This window comes from Nothobranchius furzeri, chromosome 6, assembly GCF_043380555.1.
Source record: "Nothobranchius furzeri strain GRZ-AD chromosome 6, NfurGRZ-RIMD1, whole genome shotgun sequence".
Taxonomy (NCBI): Eukaryota; Metazoa; Chordata; class Actinopteri; order Cyprinodontiformes; family Nothobranchiidae; genus Nothobranchius; species Nothobranchius furzeri.
In genome coordinates this window covers 73,266,189-73,280,559 of record NC_091746.1, presented here as the reverse complement: position 1 = coordinate 73,280,559, position 14,371 = coordinate 73,266,189, and the positions used below count along the sequence as shown (strand labels likewise).

At 42.3% G+C, this 14,371-nt stretch overlaps 2 protein-coding genes across 2 annotated transcripts in view; one reads left to right on the top strand and one right to left on the bottom strand.

Moving 5' to 3' along the window:
- Positions 1 to 14,371, top strand: part of LOC107375088 (WD repeat-containing protein 7) — a 162,593-nt gene that overhangs the window by 100,808 nt on the left and 47,414 nt on the right.
- On the bottom strand, positions 1,880 to 7,743 carry LOC139070381 (uncharacterized). The gene is made up of 3 exons (XM_070552546.1): positions 7,689 to 7,743; positions 3,515 to 4,543; positions 1,880 to 2,369 (listed from the first exon to the last, which is right to left on the bottom strand). Exons 2-3 carry the CDS (start codon positions 4,541 to 4,543, stop codon positions 2,088 to 2,090), a joined length of 1,311 nt encoding a protein of 436 aa, XP_070408647.1. The 5' UTR covers positions 7,689 to 7,743; the 3' UTR covers positions 1,880 to 2,087.

Sequence of the window (14,371 nt, the reverse complement as noted above, 5' to 3'; positions counted from 1 at the left end):
CTGTGGTCTGTGCTTATGCACCAAACTACAGTTCAGACTACCCACCCTTTTTGGAGACCTTGGAGGAGGTGCTGGAAAGCGCTCCTTCCGGTGACTCCCTCGTTCTGCTGGGGGACTTTAACGCTCACGTGGGCAACAACACTGTAAGAACTAAAACTGATAATTACTTAAATATTTTGGTGCAACACTTTTACACTCAAAAATAATAAATAAATGCAAAAACAATCACATCTCTTAAATACACCTTATTAATAGATTAAATCCAACTAAAATGGAATAAGTTGTTATGAACAATTAAAGATGTTACAGTAACATTCAAAATTGAGTAAATACAATTGAAAATGTACGTTAAAACAACAGTAACCAAAAGTTCAAACTACATAAAATATTAATTAGGAAAAGCTGAAATGCTTGGCACTTATAACCTACACCATTACAGTGACTTGTTTTTAAATAATGGTTCAATTTACTTAATATTTTAAAGTTAACTTAAGCAAAAACTTTAATTAGAATTAAATGTTTATACACACACACACACACACACACACACACACACACACACACACACACACACACACACACACACACACACACACACACACACACACACACACAGGAAAAAAGAACCACGTCAGTTCAACATTGTTCACAATGATTTATTTTAACCAGCTTTTTTTTTAATCACACATTTAGCAGATTCCTTCTCTGAACACAATGAGCTGAAATCTGTTCTACATTCAGTGGATAAAACTTGGATAAAATTTCAGTCACAACAGTCTTATATAATAAAATTGCATCCAAATTGTCATGCTTGATAAACTGTAAAACTGGCATATTGATGCTAACAACAAGAAAAATGTACCTGCCATACCAAGAATAAAAGTGGCTCAAGTGAATGCAGTGCTTTACCTTTTCAGAAAAGGTCAAATGACAAACATAAAATTAAGATCCCAAAAAAAATATAAATCCTGAAAAAAAAAACATTTGCACTGACAGTTTTTGAACATCTTATTTTGATTCCAAAAAATTGGGAAGATTATAACTAAAGAGTGACCAAAGAAAATCCATAATTTAAATAAAAAGGTTTCAAAAAGGATTGCGCTAAAAAAACAAAGAAAAAAAACATACAGAAGATACTCTCCCATTTACACCTTAATGTGAATCTGGAAAGTTAGTACAAAACAGTTTAGGGTACAAACATTATTTATGAACAGGAATGCCAACACTATGTAATGCCACAACTGAACCTTTTGATGAGCATTACATGTCACTTAACAAGTCTAACACTTTAAGAACAGCCCTGTGAAATTTTGTCTACAATGAACAGAGGTCATTTTTCAGTCTTTGAACCTTGACAGAAAGGTTTCCTGTATCCAGCTCCATGAACACTTTTTGAAATGCTTCAAATGTGCATTTGAGATTCTTGGGATATTTCAGATCCAGAGCATAGCACAGTCCCAAAAGATAGCAACAGGCTTTGCTCAGATTCCCAAGTTTGCCCAGAACAGTAACGCCTTCAATAACAATACCCACATCAGTAGGTTCGCCTGACCTGTCTTGATTCTGCAGCAGGTAAATCTTCATCACCTCCTCAGCCAAAGCCTCTTCAACAAAGACAGCATCAGCACTGTCCTTTAAAAAGAGAAACAACTGTTTTAAGCTCACATATTTCCAAACATTGAAACAAAGTTTCATTTGTATGACATCACTGGTACTCATAATATGTGGGCACTGTGCTCCAAAATCTTTGAGCAAATGCTATTCTTTTGTATGCTTTGAAGTGTTTTTTTTTCTTTAGAACATTATCTTAAAACTTTTCTATGATCTCACAAGCTAAAACTACTAATATTCCTAAAACAGATTTATTGCACCAACCTCAAAGTTTTTGATTAAGGCACTTGGATCCTCTCCCAGATGGTCAATGAGACATCTGATGATGACTTCTCGTTTTTTCTCGATGGAATTTCCACTCTGTAAAACAGGAAGTCTCAACTGAGGCAACATTTGCACATTTAAAACATGACTTAACATTTCTAGCTTAAACATAACTATTTTTTTCTGTAGTTGACCTGTTTTCACACCCACCATCAAGGTAAGAACACCTGTGGAGCTAAAATATTGAACAGAACCCTAAGAAAAGCCGTTTTTAGTGGAGGGCCTCTTAAGTGCTGTGTTGGAACGTTTTTGTGGTTAGAAAATGCAATCTTCCTTACCTGAAGCAGAAGATTTAACTGTGCCCTGTGGCGTTGTCCAGCAGCACCTTTCTTGGCTTGAAACAAGGAAAGGAGTTTGGATGAATACAAGTCCAACGATGACATGAACTTTGGTTCAAGGTTCAGGGTCGTGATCCTATGAAACTCTGCACTGACCTGGATGGGAGATGACAAAAAACAAAGGACAAAAAATCTGAAGGTCAAAATTCTGATTCAATTAAAAAAAAATCTTTAACTGGAACTACCATTTTTTGCAACCTGGACCTTATTTTTTAACATGCAAACGATTAATTTACTCATCCAGACATAAATCCATATAAGTGGAGTTGTTCAGTATGCAGACTAAAGCCTTAACATAAAGTATTATCTTCCACAAAGCTTCTAAATTTTATGTTATGAATTGCTTGCACTATTTCCCTGTGACATTGTATAATCTTGGAGGGAAGAGGCGGAGCCAGGTTGCCCTCTGGCTTCTTCCAGCGAGTACCTCTCTCTTAGCGGAACACCTCCTCAGCATCAGCCTTGAAAAAGGCTGACCTCCGCTGCTTTTCCTCTGGCGGGAGGAGCTAACAGGAGCGGCAATAGGATTAAGGTGTGAGGGCGAGGTCCGATGGTGAGGACCGAGGCAGCCCACGCAGACGGCATGTTGGTCATACGACATGATGTAGCCGGTCTGGCAGGATGGTCACAGACGGATGGTCTCCCTGGACATCTTCTGGCTGGCTGAAGAAAAACAGTAGAGCCGATTTCCTGGTCTCACCGTAACTTATACTAGACCAGGGTGAGGCCCACACAGCAGGTGGGCGTGGACTAAATTACTTAAGTGCTGCGTGCACAAGGGGAATACCCACTTAAAGGGCTGCGCCTATACTCAGAGCCTGGGGTTACAATACATAACCAACGTTTAAAAATATTAAATTATTCTTCACTCTTCAGTAAAATCTAGTCTGTCGTTTTGTGCTCCAAAAGCACAAAAAAAAAGTGAGACAAAGGCACTTTGCAATCAGCCCAGTCATTCTTCAGTCAGGTTACATTAGCTTAGCCTAAAACAAGTTAAGTGAATGGAAATTACTAGCATTTATTGTTCCCTAGGCTTGGGAATGGTTTCAATTAGAACCATTCTGGTTTTGATTCAGATTCCTAGCGATTCTACAGTCTTATGACAAATTAAAGCAACCTGGCTGCTGCAAGACCATCAAAATCACTAGGATGGTAGCAACATGTTTTTCCTCACTTATGATGGGGGATGTAACAGACCAAATTTTATTTACAAGTGAATATCTCTTTAAATGTTCACTTACTTGGGAGACGTCAAACAACGCCGGCCATCTGTCCTTGATGTTGCTGACACTCAGCTGTTGGCTGATAATATCATGTCTTCTATGTGCAAAGGTTTTGCACATTAAATCCTTGATGGCTGTGCTGTCTTTCTTCTTACACTCATCAATCAGTTGTAGTCGCTCCAGCTCTTGCTGTTCTTTACCATCTTGTCCTGGATAGTGTGGCAGAAACAGCACTTCTCCTTTCCGCGCCTTCTTTATGTTCTTCGCTGGAGCCTTGTCATCAGGGTGCTTGTTCTTCAGTGAGTTGCAAGTAACCTCTGGAACTCCAAGACTTCGTAACTTTGACCTGTAATTTCCCATCTTGTATTTAAGACTATACATCCATCCCATCCAGCCATTACGACTGCCTGGCTCTGTCAGACATGGGTGCTTTTTGACCAGAGCCTCTGCCACTTCTCCAATCTGAAGGCCAGTAGGGTAGGCTGTGTAGCTGTACATATAATCAGCTAATTTTTCCATTATATCTGACTTGACTGAAGTATTTTTCAGCACAGTGCCATTTTGAACAAAGACTTCATTGGCATTTTTCAGTACAGTCTCTGTTGCCACAGAGAAAAGTGGTATGACAATTTCATCTGGCCATTGAGTCTTCAGAGGACTTTGAAGAGGGGAGAGTATGACAGTGTTGTCTGAAGACAGAGATGATCCATCTGTTTGGTCCTTTGTGGTTTTATAGGTTGAAGAGCTTGAACTTTCATTCAATGAACTTACATCTGAGGGATTTTCACACTGAGGAATCAATGTAAGCACTACTGATGGAATGACCACAGCTTTGACTGTACCCCTATCTTTGATTTGGTTGGGAGAATGAAGTGTAAAGAAATCTCCAAATGAGTCATCATAATAGTGCAATGTGAAATCCTCAACTAGCCCAAATGTCTCTCTCACTGTCTCATGCAACTCCTCAACAGTCCTGGGTATTCCTGAAGAGAGCACAAGCTTCTCACTCTGTTGTCCAAAAATTACTTTCAAGGCAAAGGAGTCCATCTGCAGAAAAAAAAAACACAAGAAAGAAAGAAAAAGAAAGGGGGTATCTGAGTCTTTCCCCTTACACTAACAAACAATGTGACGTTTTATTGACACCATTTGTTTGCCTTCAACACAATATGGTGTTAAGGGGTAAGTGTCACCAAGTACTCTGGGATGTATTAAGGTCATTTTCCCAGAAGGATCCAGAATAAATGCCCTAAAATGTTCATCATACCAGCTGTTGAGCAACTTCACAATGAAAAGAAATTCATTGCTTAAGACAACAATCTGTAAAATCTCCACAAAGTCGGGTAAGCCACAAGTAGATCCATGAGGCAAAACCATTCCTGAGGCATATTTAGTTCCATGATGAGTCAGAGAGTTGGTCAAATTCACATAGGCTTGTGTTGGATAAACTTCCTTGAGGCACTGCTGTATTTCTACATCAAGCAGTTCCAATGGAAGAGATGATACTTTAGTGACACACACTGATGGCTTCAATGCATTACCATCTGAATAGTATGCCATCATCATCTGGTGCTTTGAGGCAAGTGACAATAGTACATTTCTGAAGCTGTTTGTGTGTTTAACAACCTTCTTAAAGAAACTATGTTTAGCCTCAAAGCGCATAGTCCAGAGGCCTACTAATGGACCAAATCCTCTGATCAAGTCAGGATAATGCTCCAAAAAATGGTGTTTTGGAGTTAGTTTTTGCTCTGGGAAAACCTCCAATAGCCTGTTGCGATGTTCAGATATAAGTGTGTCCAAGTAGCAAATACTTTCCTCTCTGTGAATAGGGGACACAACAAGTTCAGTTATATCTTTTAGAGTCATAAGAACTTGCCATGCTTCATCATTTTTGGGAATCTTTTCCCCAATAATAAAAGGTAAAAGTCTCAATAATGTCCAATTTTCATGTGCGTTGCCACCAATGCTTTTGCGAGTGGAAAAATTTAGGGGGATGATTTGGGGGCGATCTGTTTTATCGGTCCATTTGTAAGGAAATTCTGTTATGAACTTATTGAGTTCAGTTAAGGAAAAGTAACGTTTACGGATAAACACATGAAGGCATAATGCTAATTCTAGTGGAATTATGCCTTCAAAAAGGTCGTGCAAAAGATCTGGAGGATACCCTGTGACAAAATGGAAATATTTTAATTTCCCTGTTAATGGACAACCTTTCTTCACACCACAACAATGAACCGAGGAGGAATTTTCCTTTATGGTTTGGACATGTAGATCATAGTTCTCTTTCGTTCTTGGTGGAAAAGCTCCTGAACGAACTTCTTTTTGCTGAAAGTCTGAATGGTCTCCAAGGCAAAATCTACAGATGTAATGTCCAGAAAAGCTTTCCACGAGTCCACTAAGAGAATGAGCGCCAAGATTGTCAGCACAAACACAAAAAACAGTGCCCCTGATATATCTACCAAGCTGTGAACAAAAAATCCCGTCTCTCTCTAATGTTATGAGATCCTTTAAAAGTGGCTCGAGAACAGTTTCATAGCTAAAAGTTTTAACATCACTTGCCTTACACAGGAGAGCCAATTGAATTGATGTTAGCTGTGATCTCAGTTCAGTTGGTATATCAGCAAGTACCCAGTACACAGCTGTGACTTTGTGTTTTTTTCTTGAAGTCCCAAGTGGATTACAAATTTCAAAGTCATCCACATAGAGAACAAGGGAAATACTTAAGTCCTCAATAGCACAAAGTTGGTTTTGCTTGAAATATTGTCCATCGTGGAAAGATGATAACTGTGAAGTGTTCAAATGTCTAGTTAATATCCTGTTAACATCTTCTTTACTCAGTAACAGCTGCAAGGACTGAAGAATAGGCACATACTGGAAAGTGGAATTATTTTCTGGATCCAAACAGTATTCTACTGGTTCAATAACACAGAAGTTTTCCTTGAAATATTTCTGTCTCTTATATCTTGAAGCAAAGGGACCATCAGGACTAAGGGCTGCACATAAAGGACTACAGTGACATATTTTTTCAGCCAATTCACTGACAAAAGACTGATCAATATTACAGTTATTCTTAATAAGAATATCACTTATTGACTTTGGAATATACTGAAGTGATAATGTGCAGATATAATTGAGCTGTTCCACCAAGTCATCCACACATTTACCAGAAACATTATAGATGCTTTCCAGTTTTAACAAGAGCACACCAATATTTTTCAAAATTTCATTTGTTGTTTCCCTTTCACAACCAAGTTCAATAGTGACATCCAAGTCCTCCTGATCTTCTAATTCCAGTGCTGGTAAGAATATTTCATTAGATGTACTGACAGTTTGCTTTGAAATCAAGTTAGTTTTAAAGTGCTTCCATGAACAAAATCTGTGCTTTCGACTTCTGTGAGTTGCATAAGTCCCACAAATGTTTGTCTTAAACTCACAACCATCAAAAACACACTCTATGGTTTCATGGCTTTTCAAATGGGAATTTAGATGTTGAAAATAGTCTTTTGTGTTTGGGTAAAAAGAGTCACAGAGTTTACATCTAATAGTTGGAAGGACCTCACACTCTTCTGTTTCATGCGAACTGTGAGACCTAGACAAGTGTGAGCGTAAGGCACCCCATGTCTTAAAAGAGCAAGGACAATTCAAATGAAGACAGGGTATGGAATAGCCATGACCAAATGTACCATGTTTCACTCGATAATGTTTGAGTAGTGACACTTTTGATGACTCCTCATGTTTGCAGAGTTTACACTGCCATCTCATCACCCGTGACCTAAAAAATTGTGAGAAAATATGTCTCACAGTATGAAGATGACAGAATGGTGTATAACCATATTTACACAGTTTTTGTATGATTAACTGATTGAATAACCAATACTCACTACCAATTCAGGTGGAGGATACAACTTACAAATAAGTCAACATGGAACAAAGTACAATGAAATAATCTGAATCACATCACCACGCTGTATAAATAAAAAGATAGTGACACTAGATGACAGACCATGAACTCATCAATATATTTACCGAACTGAAAAATTCTCAAAATTTAGATTTGGCATTTGTATGACTAAAATAACCCACCACAAAACCAGTATAAATATTTAGGTGGTATCAACATCCAATACTCAGCTTGTATAAAACAATATCATATCATTCCAAAATTTAACACATCAAGTCCTCTGAGTAAAATTACCTGCTTTACTTTGTAGTTGATGCAGATTTTTTTCTCCTGGTGGTGAAGATGGGGCTGAAAATATACAAATCAAAACTTTATCATTACAAAACATGTCACTGAGAATCTGCCATAACATCAATCTCTTATAAGAAATTTTAGCTTGGATTGAAATAAACATGTATTGATGTAAATTGGGAGTAACTATACTGGAAATGATGGTACTTTTGTCTTGACCCAAAGGACCAAAGCTTTTTTTTTTTTTCATTACTTTCTGGGATCTGAAAAGAAGTAGGGCCCCGAGTCTAAATTTACTTAAGGCCCCATAGTACTTAGGACCGGCCCTGGATGAGGTAATCTGCTGACCCGCGGTCCTCTCAGCGTTCTCTCAAAAACTGACCCTGTTCGGGACAAAGTTGAAAGCAGCGTCTTATATGCTCTAAAAGACCCCACATAGAACAAGAAAGCTAAGCAGCATGGTTGCTGCTATGAACTGTTCCGCGGGCAGGTCTTCTTAGTTACCAAAGCCATTGGTAATGTCTGTTCATCTCCTCCTGAACAACCTGACTGAGTGAGTCAGGCCGCGTGACTACCGCAGCTCCTGCACCGCGACTCAGCAGGGCCATTTTCTAGAAATGTCTGAGCACACCTGCTTTCACGTGGTTCCTAAAATGCCCCCGATTAAACGGTCAGGTCGCTGGTACCGGGACATTCCGGTAAAATTACCCGGAACGCAGACAGCGACTCAGAACGTAAAAGGATGAAAGGGCGCGGTTTCCAGCCGCCTTGACTGGAAGACGGGTCAAAAACTTAAATTAACGTGCACAAACACGCTGTGAATAGTGAGCCACCATGACAAACGCTTTCTTCAGAACATGTTATAAAAGAACAGCTAAAGTAAGAATTGGTCACTTACCTGAAAACGTTAACAAGCCTGCAGTGGACGTGTGTCCGTCTCTTTCAACGTGCAGAAAATCTCCCATGAGGCCATGCTCCTCGCGCGCGTTACATGCCAAAGGTCATTAGTCTTACTCAAAGTTTTATGTTAGTATTGGGGGACAAAATTATATTGATTTTGAACCATTAATAATTAAAGTTCAAGACAATGATAAGTATGAATACCAGTGTCTCAGTTATTTTGAGTACTTTATCTGAGATATATTGAGTAGATTTAAATAATGCACCCTGTGATTCAAATACAGAATTATTTCTTTTAAATAAACTTGAACAAAAAAGCTCAGTTCAACTGAAAAACTGGTGTTGAAATTTTAAACATTCTTTTCAGTATTTTCAACTCAAGATAACACTTTTGTGATTTTTAAAGATTTAATCAAGGTAATCTAACTTAGAACTATAATGAAATTTACTAAGCCCCTGAATAATTTTTTAGGGTGAACAGTGAGACCTGGAGAGGTGTGGTTGGGAGGAACGGCCCCCCTGATCTGAATTTGAGTGGTGTTTTGTTATTGGACTTCTGTGCCAGTCATGGATTGTCCATAATGAACACCATGTTCAGACATAAAGGTGTCCATATGTGCTCTTGGCATCAGGATATCTTAGGCCGCAGCTCGATGATCGACTTTGTTGTTGTTTTATCTGACCTGCAGCCGCATGTCTTTGGACACTCGGGTGAAGAGAGGGGCGGAGCTATCAACTGACCACTACCTGGTGGTGAGTTGGCTCAGATGGTGGGGGAGGATGCCGGTGAGACCAGGCAGGCCCAAACGTATCGCGAGGGTATGCTGGGAACATCTGGCAGAGTCTCCTGTCAGAAGGAGCTTCAATTCCCACCTCCGACAGAACTTCCAAAATGTTCCGGGGGAGGCGGGGGCTAAGTCTGAATGGACCCTGTTCCATGCCTCCATTGTTGAGGTGACCGACTATAGCTGTGGTCGCAGGATCGTCGGTGCCTGTCGTGGTGGCAACCCCCGAACCCGCTGGTGGACATCGGCGGTTAGGGATGCTGTCAAGCTGAAGAAAGAGTCCTATTAGGTCTTTTTGGCCTGTGGCACTCCAGAGGCAGCTGACGGGTACCGGCAGTCCAAGCAGAACGTGGCTCGGGTGGTCGCCAAGGCAAAAACCCGGGCATGGGAGGAGTTCGGTAAGACCATGGAGCAAGACATCCGTATGGCTTCGAGGAAATTCTGGTCCACCATCCGGTGCCTCAGAGGGGGAAAGCAGTGCACTACCAACACTATCTATAGTGGGGACGGTGTGCTGCTGACCTCTACTCAGGACCTCAATCCCACCGACACCTCTTCCATTGAGGAGGCAGAGTTTGGGGACTTTGGGTTGGCCTCTCAAATCTGTGGTGCTGAGGTCACTGAGGTGGTTAAAAAGCTCCTCTGTGGCAAGGCTCCAGGGGTGGATGAGATCCGCCCAGAGTTCCTTAAGGCTCTGGATGTTGTGGGGCTATGTTGGCTGACCTGGCTCTGCAATATCGCGTGGACATCGGGGGCAGTCCCACTGGACTGGCAGACCGGGGTGGTGGTCCCCTTATTTAGAAGGGGGGACCGCAGGGTGTGTTCCAACTACAGGGGGATCTCACTCCTGAGCCTTCCTGGTAAGGTCTTTTCAGGGGTTCTGGAGTGGAGGGTCCATCAGATTGTTGAACCTCAGATTCAGGCCCTGAGGGGTTACTCCGGGAGTATGGGGTACCAGGCCCTCTGATATGGGCTGTTAGGTCCCTGTATGACCGGTGTCAGAACTTGGTCCGCGTTGCCGGCAGTAAGTCGGGCTCGTTCCCAGTGAGAGTTGGACTCCGCCAAAGCTGCCCTTTGTCACAGATTCTGTTCATAACCTTTATGGACAGGATTTCTAGGAGCAGCCAAGGTGTGGAGGGCATCCGCTTTGGTGGCCTGAGGATCAGGTCTCTGCTTTTTGCAGATGATGTGGTCCTGTTGGCCGCTGGAGCGGTTCGCAGCCGAGTGTGAAGCAGCTGGGAAGAGAATCAGCTTCTCTAAATCTGAGACCATGGTCTTGATTCGGAAAAGGGTAGAATGCCTTCTCCGGGTCAGAGATGAGGTCCTGCCCCAAGTGGAGGAGTTTAAGTATCTCGGGGTCTTGTTCACGAGTGAGGGAAAACTGGAGCGTGAGATCGATAGGCGGATTGGTGCTGCATCTGCAGTGATGCGGACGTTGTACCGGTCTGTCGTGGTGAAGAGAGAGCTGAGTCAGAAGGCAAAGCTCTCAATATACCAGTCGATCTATTGATTATTGATTTAAAAAAGGCTTTTGATACAGTTAATCATAAAATGTTACTTGAAAAGGTAGAGAGGTATGGGATTAGGGGTGTAGTGTTGAGCTGGTTGACAAGCTATCTGCAACAGAGGAGACAGTTTGTGAAATTTGGAGAATGTTCATCTACATGGTTGGACATTGTTTGTGGAGTACCACAGGGGTCTGTGTTGGGTCCAAAATTATTTTTATTATATATTAATGATTTGAGTAATGTAACAAATACACTGACATTTGTTTTGTTTGCCGATGATACCACTATTTTCTGTGCAGGAGATAATATTAGCGAGTTAGAAAGGATGGTCCAAATTGAAATGTGCGTCATTAAAGAGTGGTTTATTGAAAATAAGCTTACATTAAATTTAGCAAAAACAAAATGTATGTTGTTTGGTATGGCTAATAAAACTGAGGTTAAGCTGCAAATAGATGGATGTGAAATTGAGCAAGTAACAGAACATAAGTTCCTTGGAATAGTAATTGATAATAAATTAAGTTGGAAACCACAAATTAAACATGTATATAATAAGGTTGCGAGAAGCATCTACATTATGAATAAAGCTCGGCAGTACTTGGATTATAAATCACTCCATGTCCTTTATTATTCATTGATTTATCCCTATCTTATTTACTGTGTAGAGGTATGGGGTAACACTTATAATACATCTATTGTACCCTTGTCTATCATACAGAAAAGAGCCCTGAGAGTTGTTCACAATGTTAGACTTAGAGACCACACTAATCCGTTATTTATATATTTATATATTCTAAAATACTAAAATTTAAAGATTTAATTTAATATACAGTGACATTCATGTTTAAAGTGCATAGGAAATTATTACCACACAAATTATTAATGCTATTTATAAAACCAGATAACGTATATAATTTCAGATACAAACTTAACTTTAGGCATACATATTTTAGAACAACAATAAAGTCATTTTGTATTTCTGTTACGGGTGTAAGAGTTTGGAATAAGCTAAGTGAGGATCTAAAGCAAAGTCCCTCATTGCATAAGTTTAAAGAGAAGTATAAAAAAATTATACTTATCAATTACATGGAGGAGGAGGAAAAGTTGTAAGGGTGTTGCATTTGATTGTAATTGTCTATTGTTGGTGAACTGGGAGCTATGAACATGGCGGGGGGGGGGGGGGGGGGTTGAAACATGAGAAAATGTAAATTTGGTTTGTGTGATTGAGGATAAAACATGTTATAGGAAAATGGCAATGACACTCAGTGTATATATATATGTATATATATGTATATGTATATATGTATATATGTATATATATGTATATGTATATATATGTATATGTATATGTATATATATATATATGTATATATGTATATATATATGTATATATATGTATATGTATATATGTATATATATGTATATGTATATATATGTATATAGCTTCCTTGCGCCTTCGGGTCGGGGAACGGGTCCTGACTGTTGTTTGTGCTTATGGGCCAAATATCAGTTCAGAGTACCCACCCTTTTTGGAGTCCCTGGGACGAGTGCTAGATAGTGCTCCATCAGGGGACTCCATTGTCCTGCTGGGGGACTTCAATGCTCACGTGGGCAATGACAGCTGGACTTGGAGGGGTGTGATTGGGAGGAACGGCCCACCTGATCAGAACTCGAGCGGTGTTTTGTTATTGGACTTCTGTGCAAGCCGCAGTTTGGCCATAACGAACACCATGTTCGAACATAAGGATGCCCACCGGTACACTTGGTACCAGGGCAGCCTAGGTCACAGGTCGATGATAGATTTTGTAGTCGTATCATCTGACCTGCGGCCGTATGTTTTGGACACCCGAGTGAAGAGAGGGGCGGAGCTGTCAACTGATCACCACCTGGTGGTGAGTTGGATCAGATGGCAAGGGAACATGCCGCGTAGACCTGGCAGACCCAAACGCATAGTGAGGGTCTGCTGGGAACGCCTGGCAGAAGAACCTGTCAAGACGGTCTTCAACTCCCACCTCCGGCAGAGCTTTGACCACGTCCCGAGAGCAGTGGGGGACATTGAGTCCGAGTGGGCCTTGTTCCACTCTGCGATTGTCGAGGCGGCTGTTGCTAGCTGTGGTCGTAAGGTGGCCGGTGCCAGTCGTGGTGGCAACCCCCGTACCCGCTGGTGGACACCAGAGGTTCGGGGAGCCGTCAGGCTGAAGAAGGAGGCCTACAGGGCGTGGCTGGTCTGTGGGTCTCCGGAGGCAGCAGACAGGTACCGGATAGCCAAGCGGGGTGCAGCAGTGGCAGTTGCCGAGGCAAAATCTCGGGCGTGGGAGGAGTTTGGTGAGGCCATGGAGAAAGACTATCGATCGGCTCCAAAGAGGTTCTGGCAAACTGTCCGGCGCCTCAGGAGAGGAAGGCAGCAACTCGCTCACACTGTTTACAGTGGGGATGGGGAGCTGCTGACGTCAACTGAGGCTATAGTCGGACGGTGGAAGGAATACTTTGAGGAGCTCCTCAATCCCACCAATGCGCATTCCGAGGAGGAACCAGAGCTGGGAGGCCTGGGGATGGACTGTCCGATCTCGGGGGCAGAAGTTGCTGAGGTAGTCAAACAACTACACAGCGGCGGAGCCCCGGGGGCGGATGAGGTTCGTCCTGGGTATCTCAAGGCTATGGATGTTGTAGGGCTGTCATGGTTGACACGTCTCTACAACATTGCGTGGTCATCAGGGGCAGTTCCTAGGGAGTGGCAGACCGGGGTGGTGGTCCCCATCTTTAAGAAGGGTGACCTGAGGGTGTGTTCCAACTATAGGGGGATCACACTCCTCAGCCTCCCTGGAAAGGTCTACTCCAAGGTACTGGAGAGGAGGGTCCGATCGATAGTTGAATCTCAGATAGAAGAGGAGCAATGTGGTTTTCGTCCTGGCCGTGGATCTGTGGACCAGCTCTATACCCTTGCAAGGGTGATGGAGGGGGCATGGGAGTTTGCCCAACCAATCCACATGTGCTTTGTGGATTTGGAGAAGGCTTATGACCGTGTCCCCAGGGGCACCCTGTGGGGGACGCTCCAGGAGTATGGGGTGGGTGGCTTTCTGTTAAGGGCCATTCAGTCCCTTTACCAGAGGAGCGTGAGTTTGGTCCGCATAGCCGGTAGTAAGTCGGACCTGTTCCCAGTGAGGGTTGGACTCCGCCAGGGCTGCCCTTTGTCACCGGTTCTGTTCATCACTTTTATGGACAGAATTTCTAGACGCAGCCGTGGTGTGGAGTGTGTCGAGTTTGGTGGCAGGAGAATCTCGTCTCTGCTTTTTGCGGATGATGTGGTCCTCCTAGCTTCATCCAGCTCTGACCTTCAGCTCTTGCTGGGTAGGTTCGCGGCCGAATGTGAAGCGGCTGGGATGAGGATCAGCACCTCCAAATCTGAGACCATGGTTCTCGACCGGAAAAGGGTGGCTTGCCACCTCCGGGTCGGGGGAGAGGTCCTACCTCAAGTGGAGGAGTTTAAGTATCTCGG

Excerpts from the sequence above, each read along its gene's own strand:
- LOC139070381 (XM_070552546.1), bottom strand. The coding sequence starts at position 4,543 with ATGGACTCCTTTGCCTTGAAAGTAATTTTTGGACAACAGAGTGAGAAG. Across the intron at positions 2,370-3,514 it reads CGTTGTTTGACGTCTCCCAA|GTCAGTGCAGAGTTTCATAG; the intron begins GTAAGTGAACAT and ends TCTCCCATCCAG.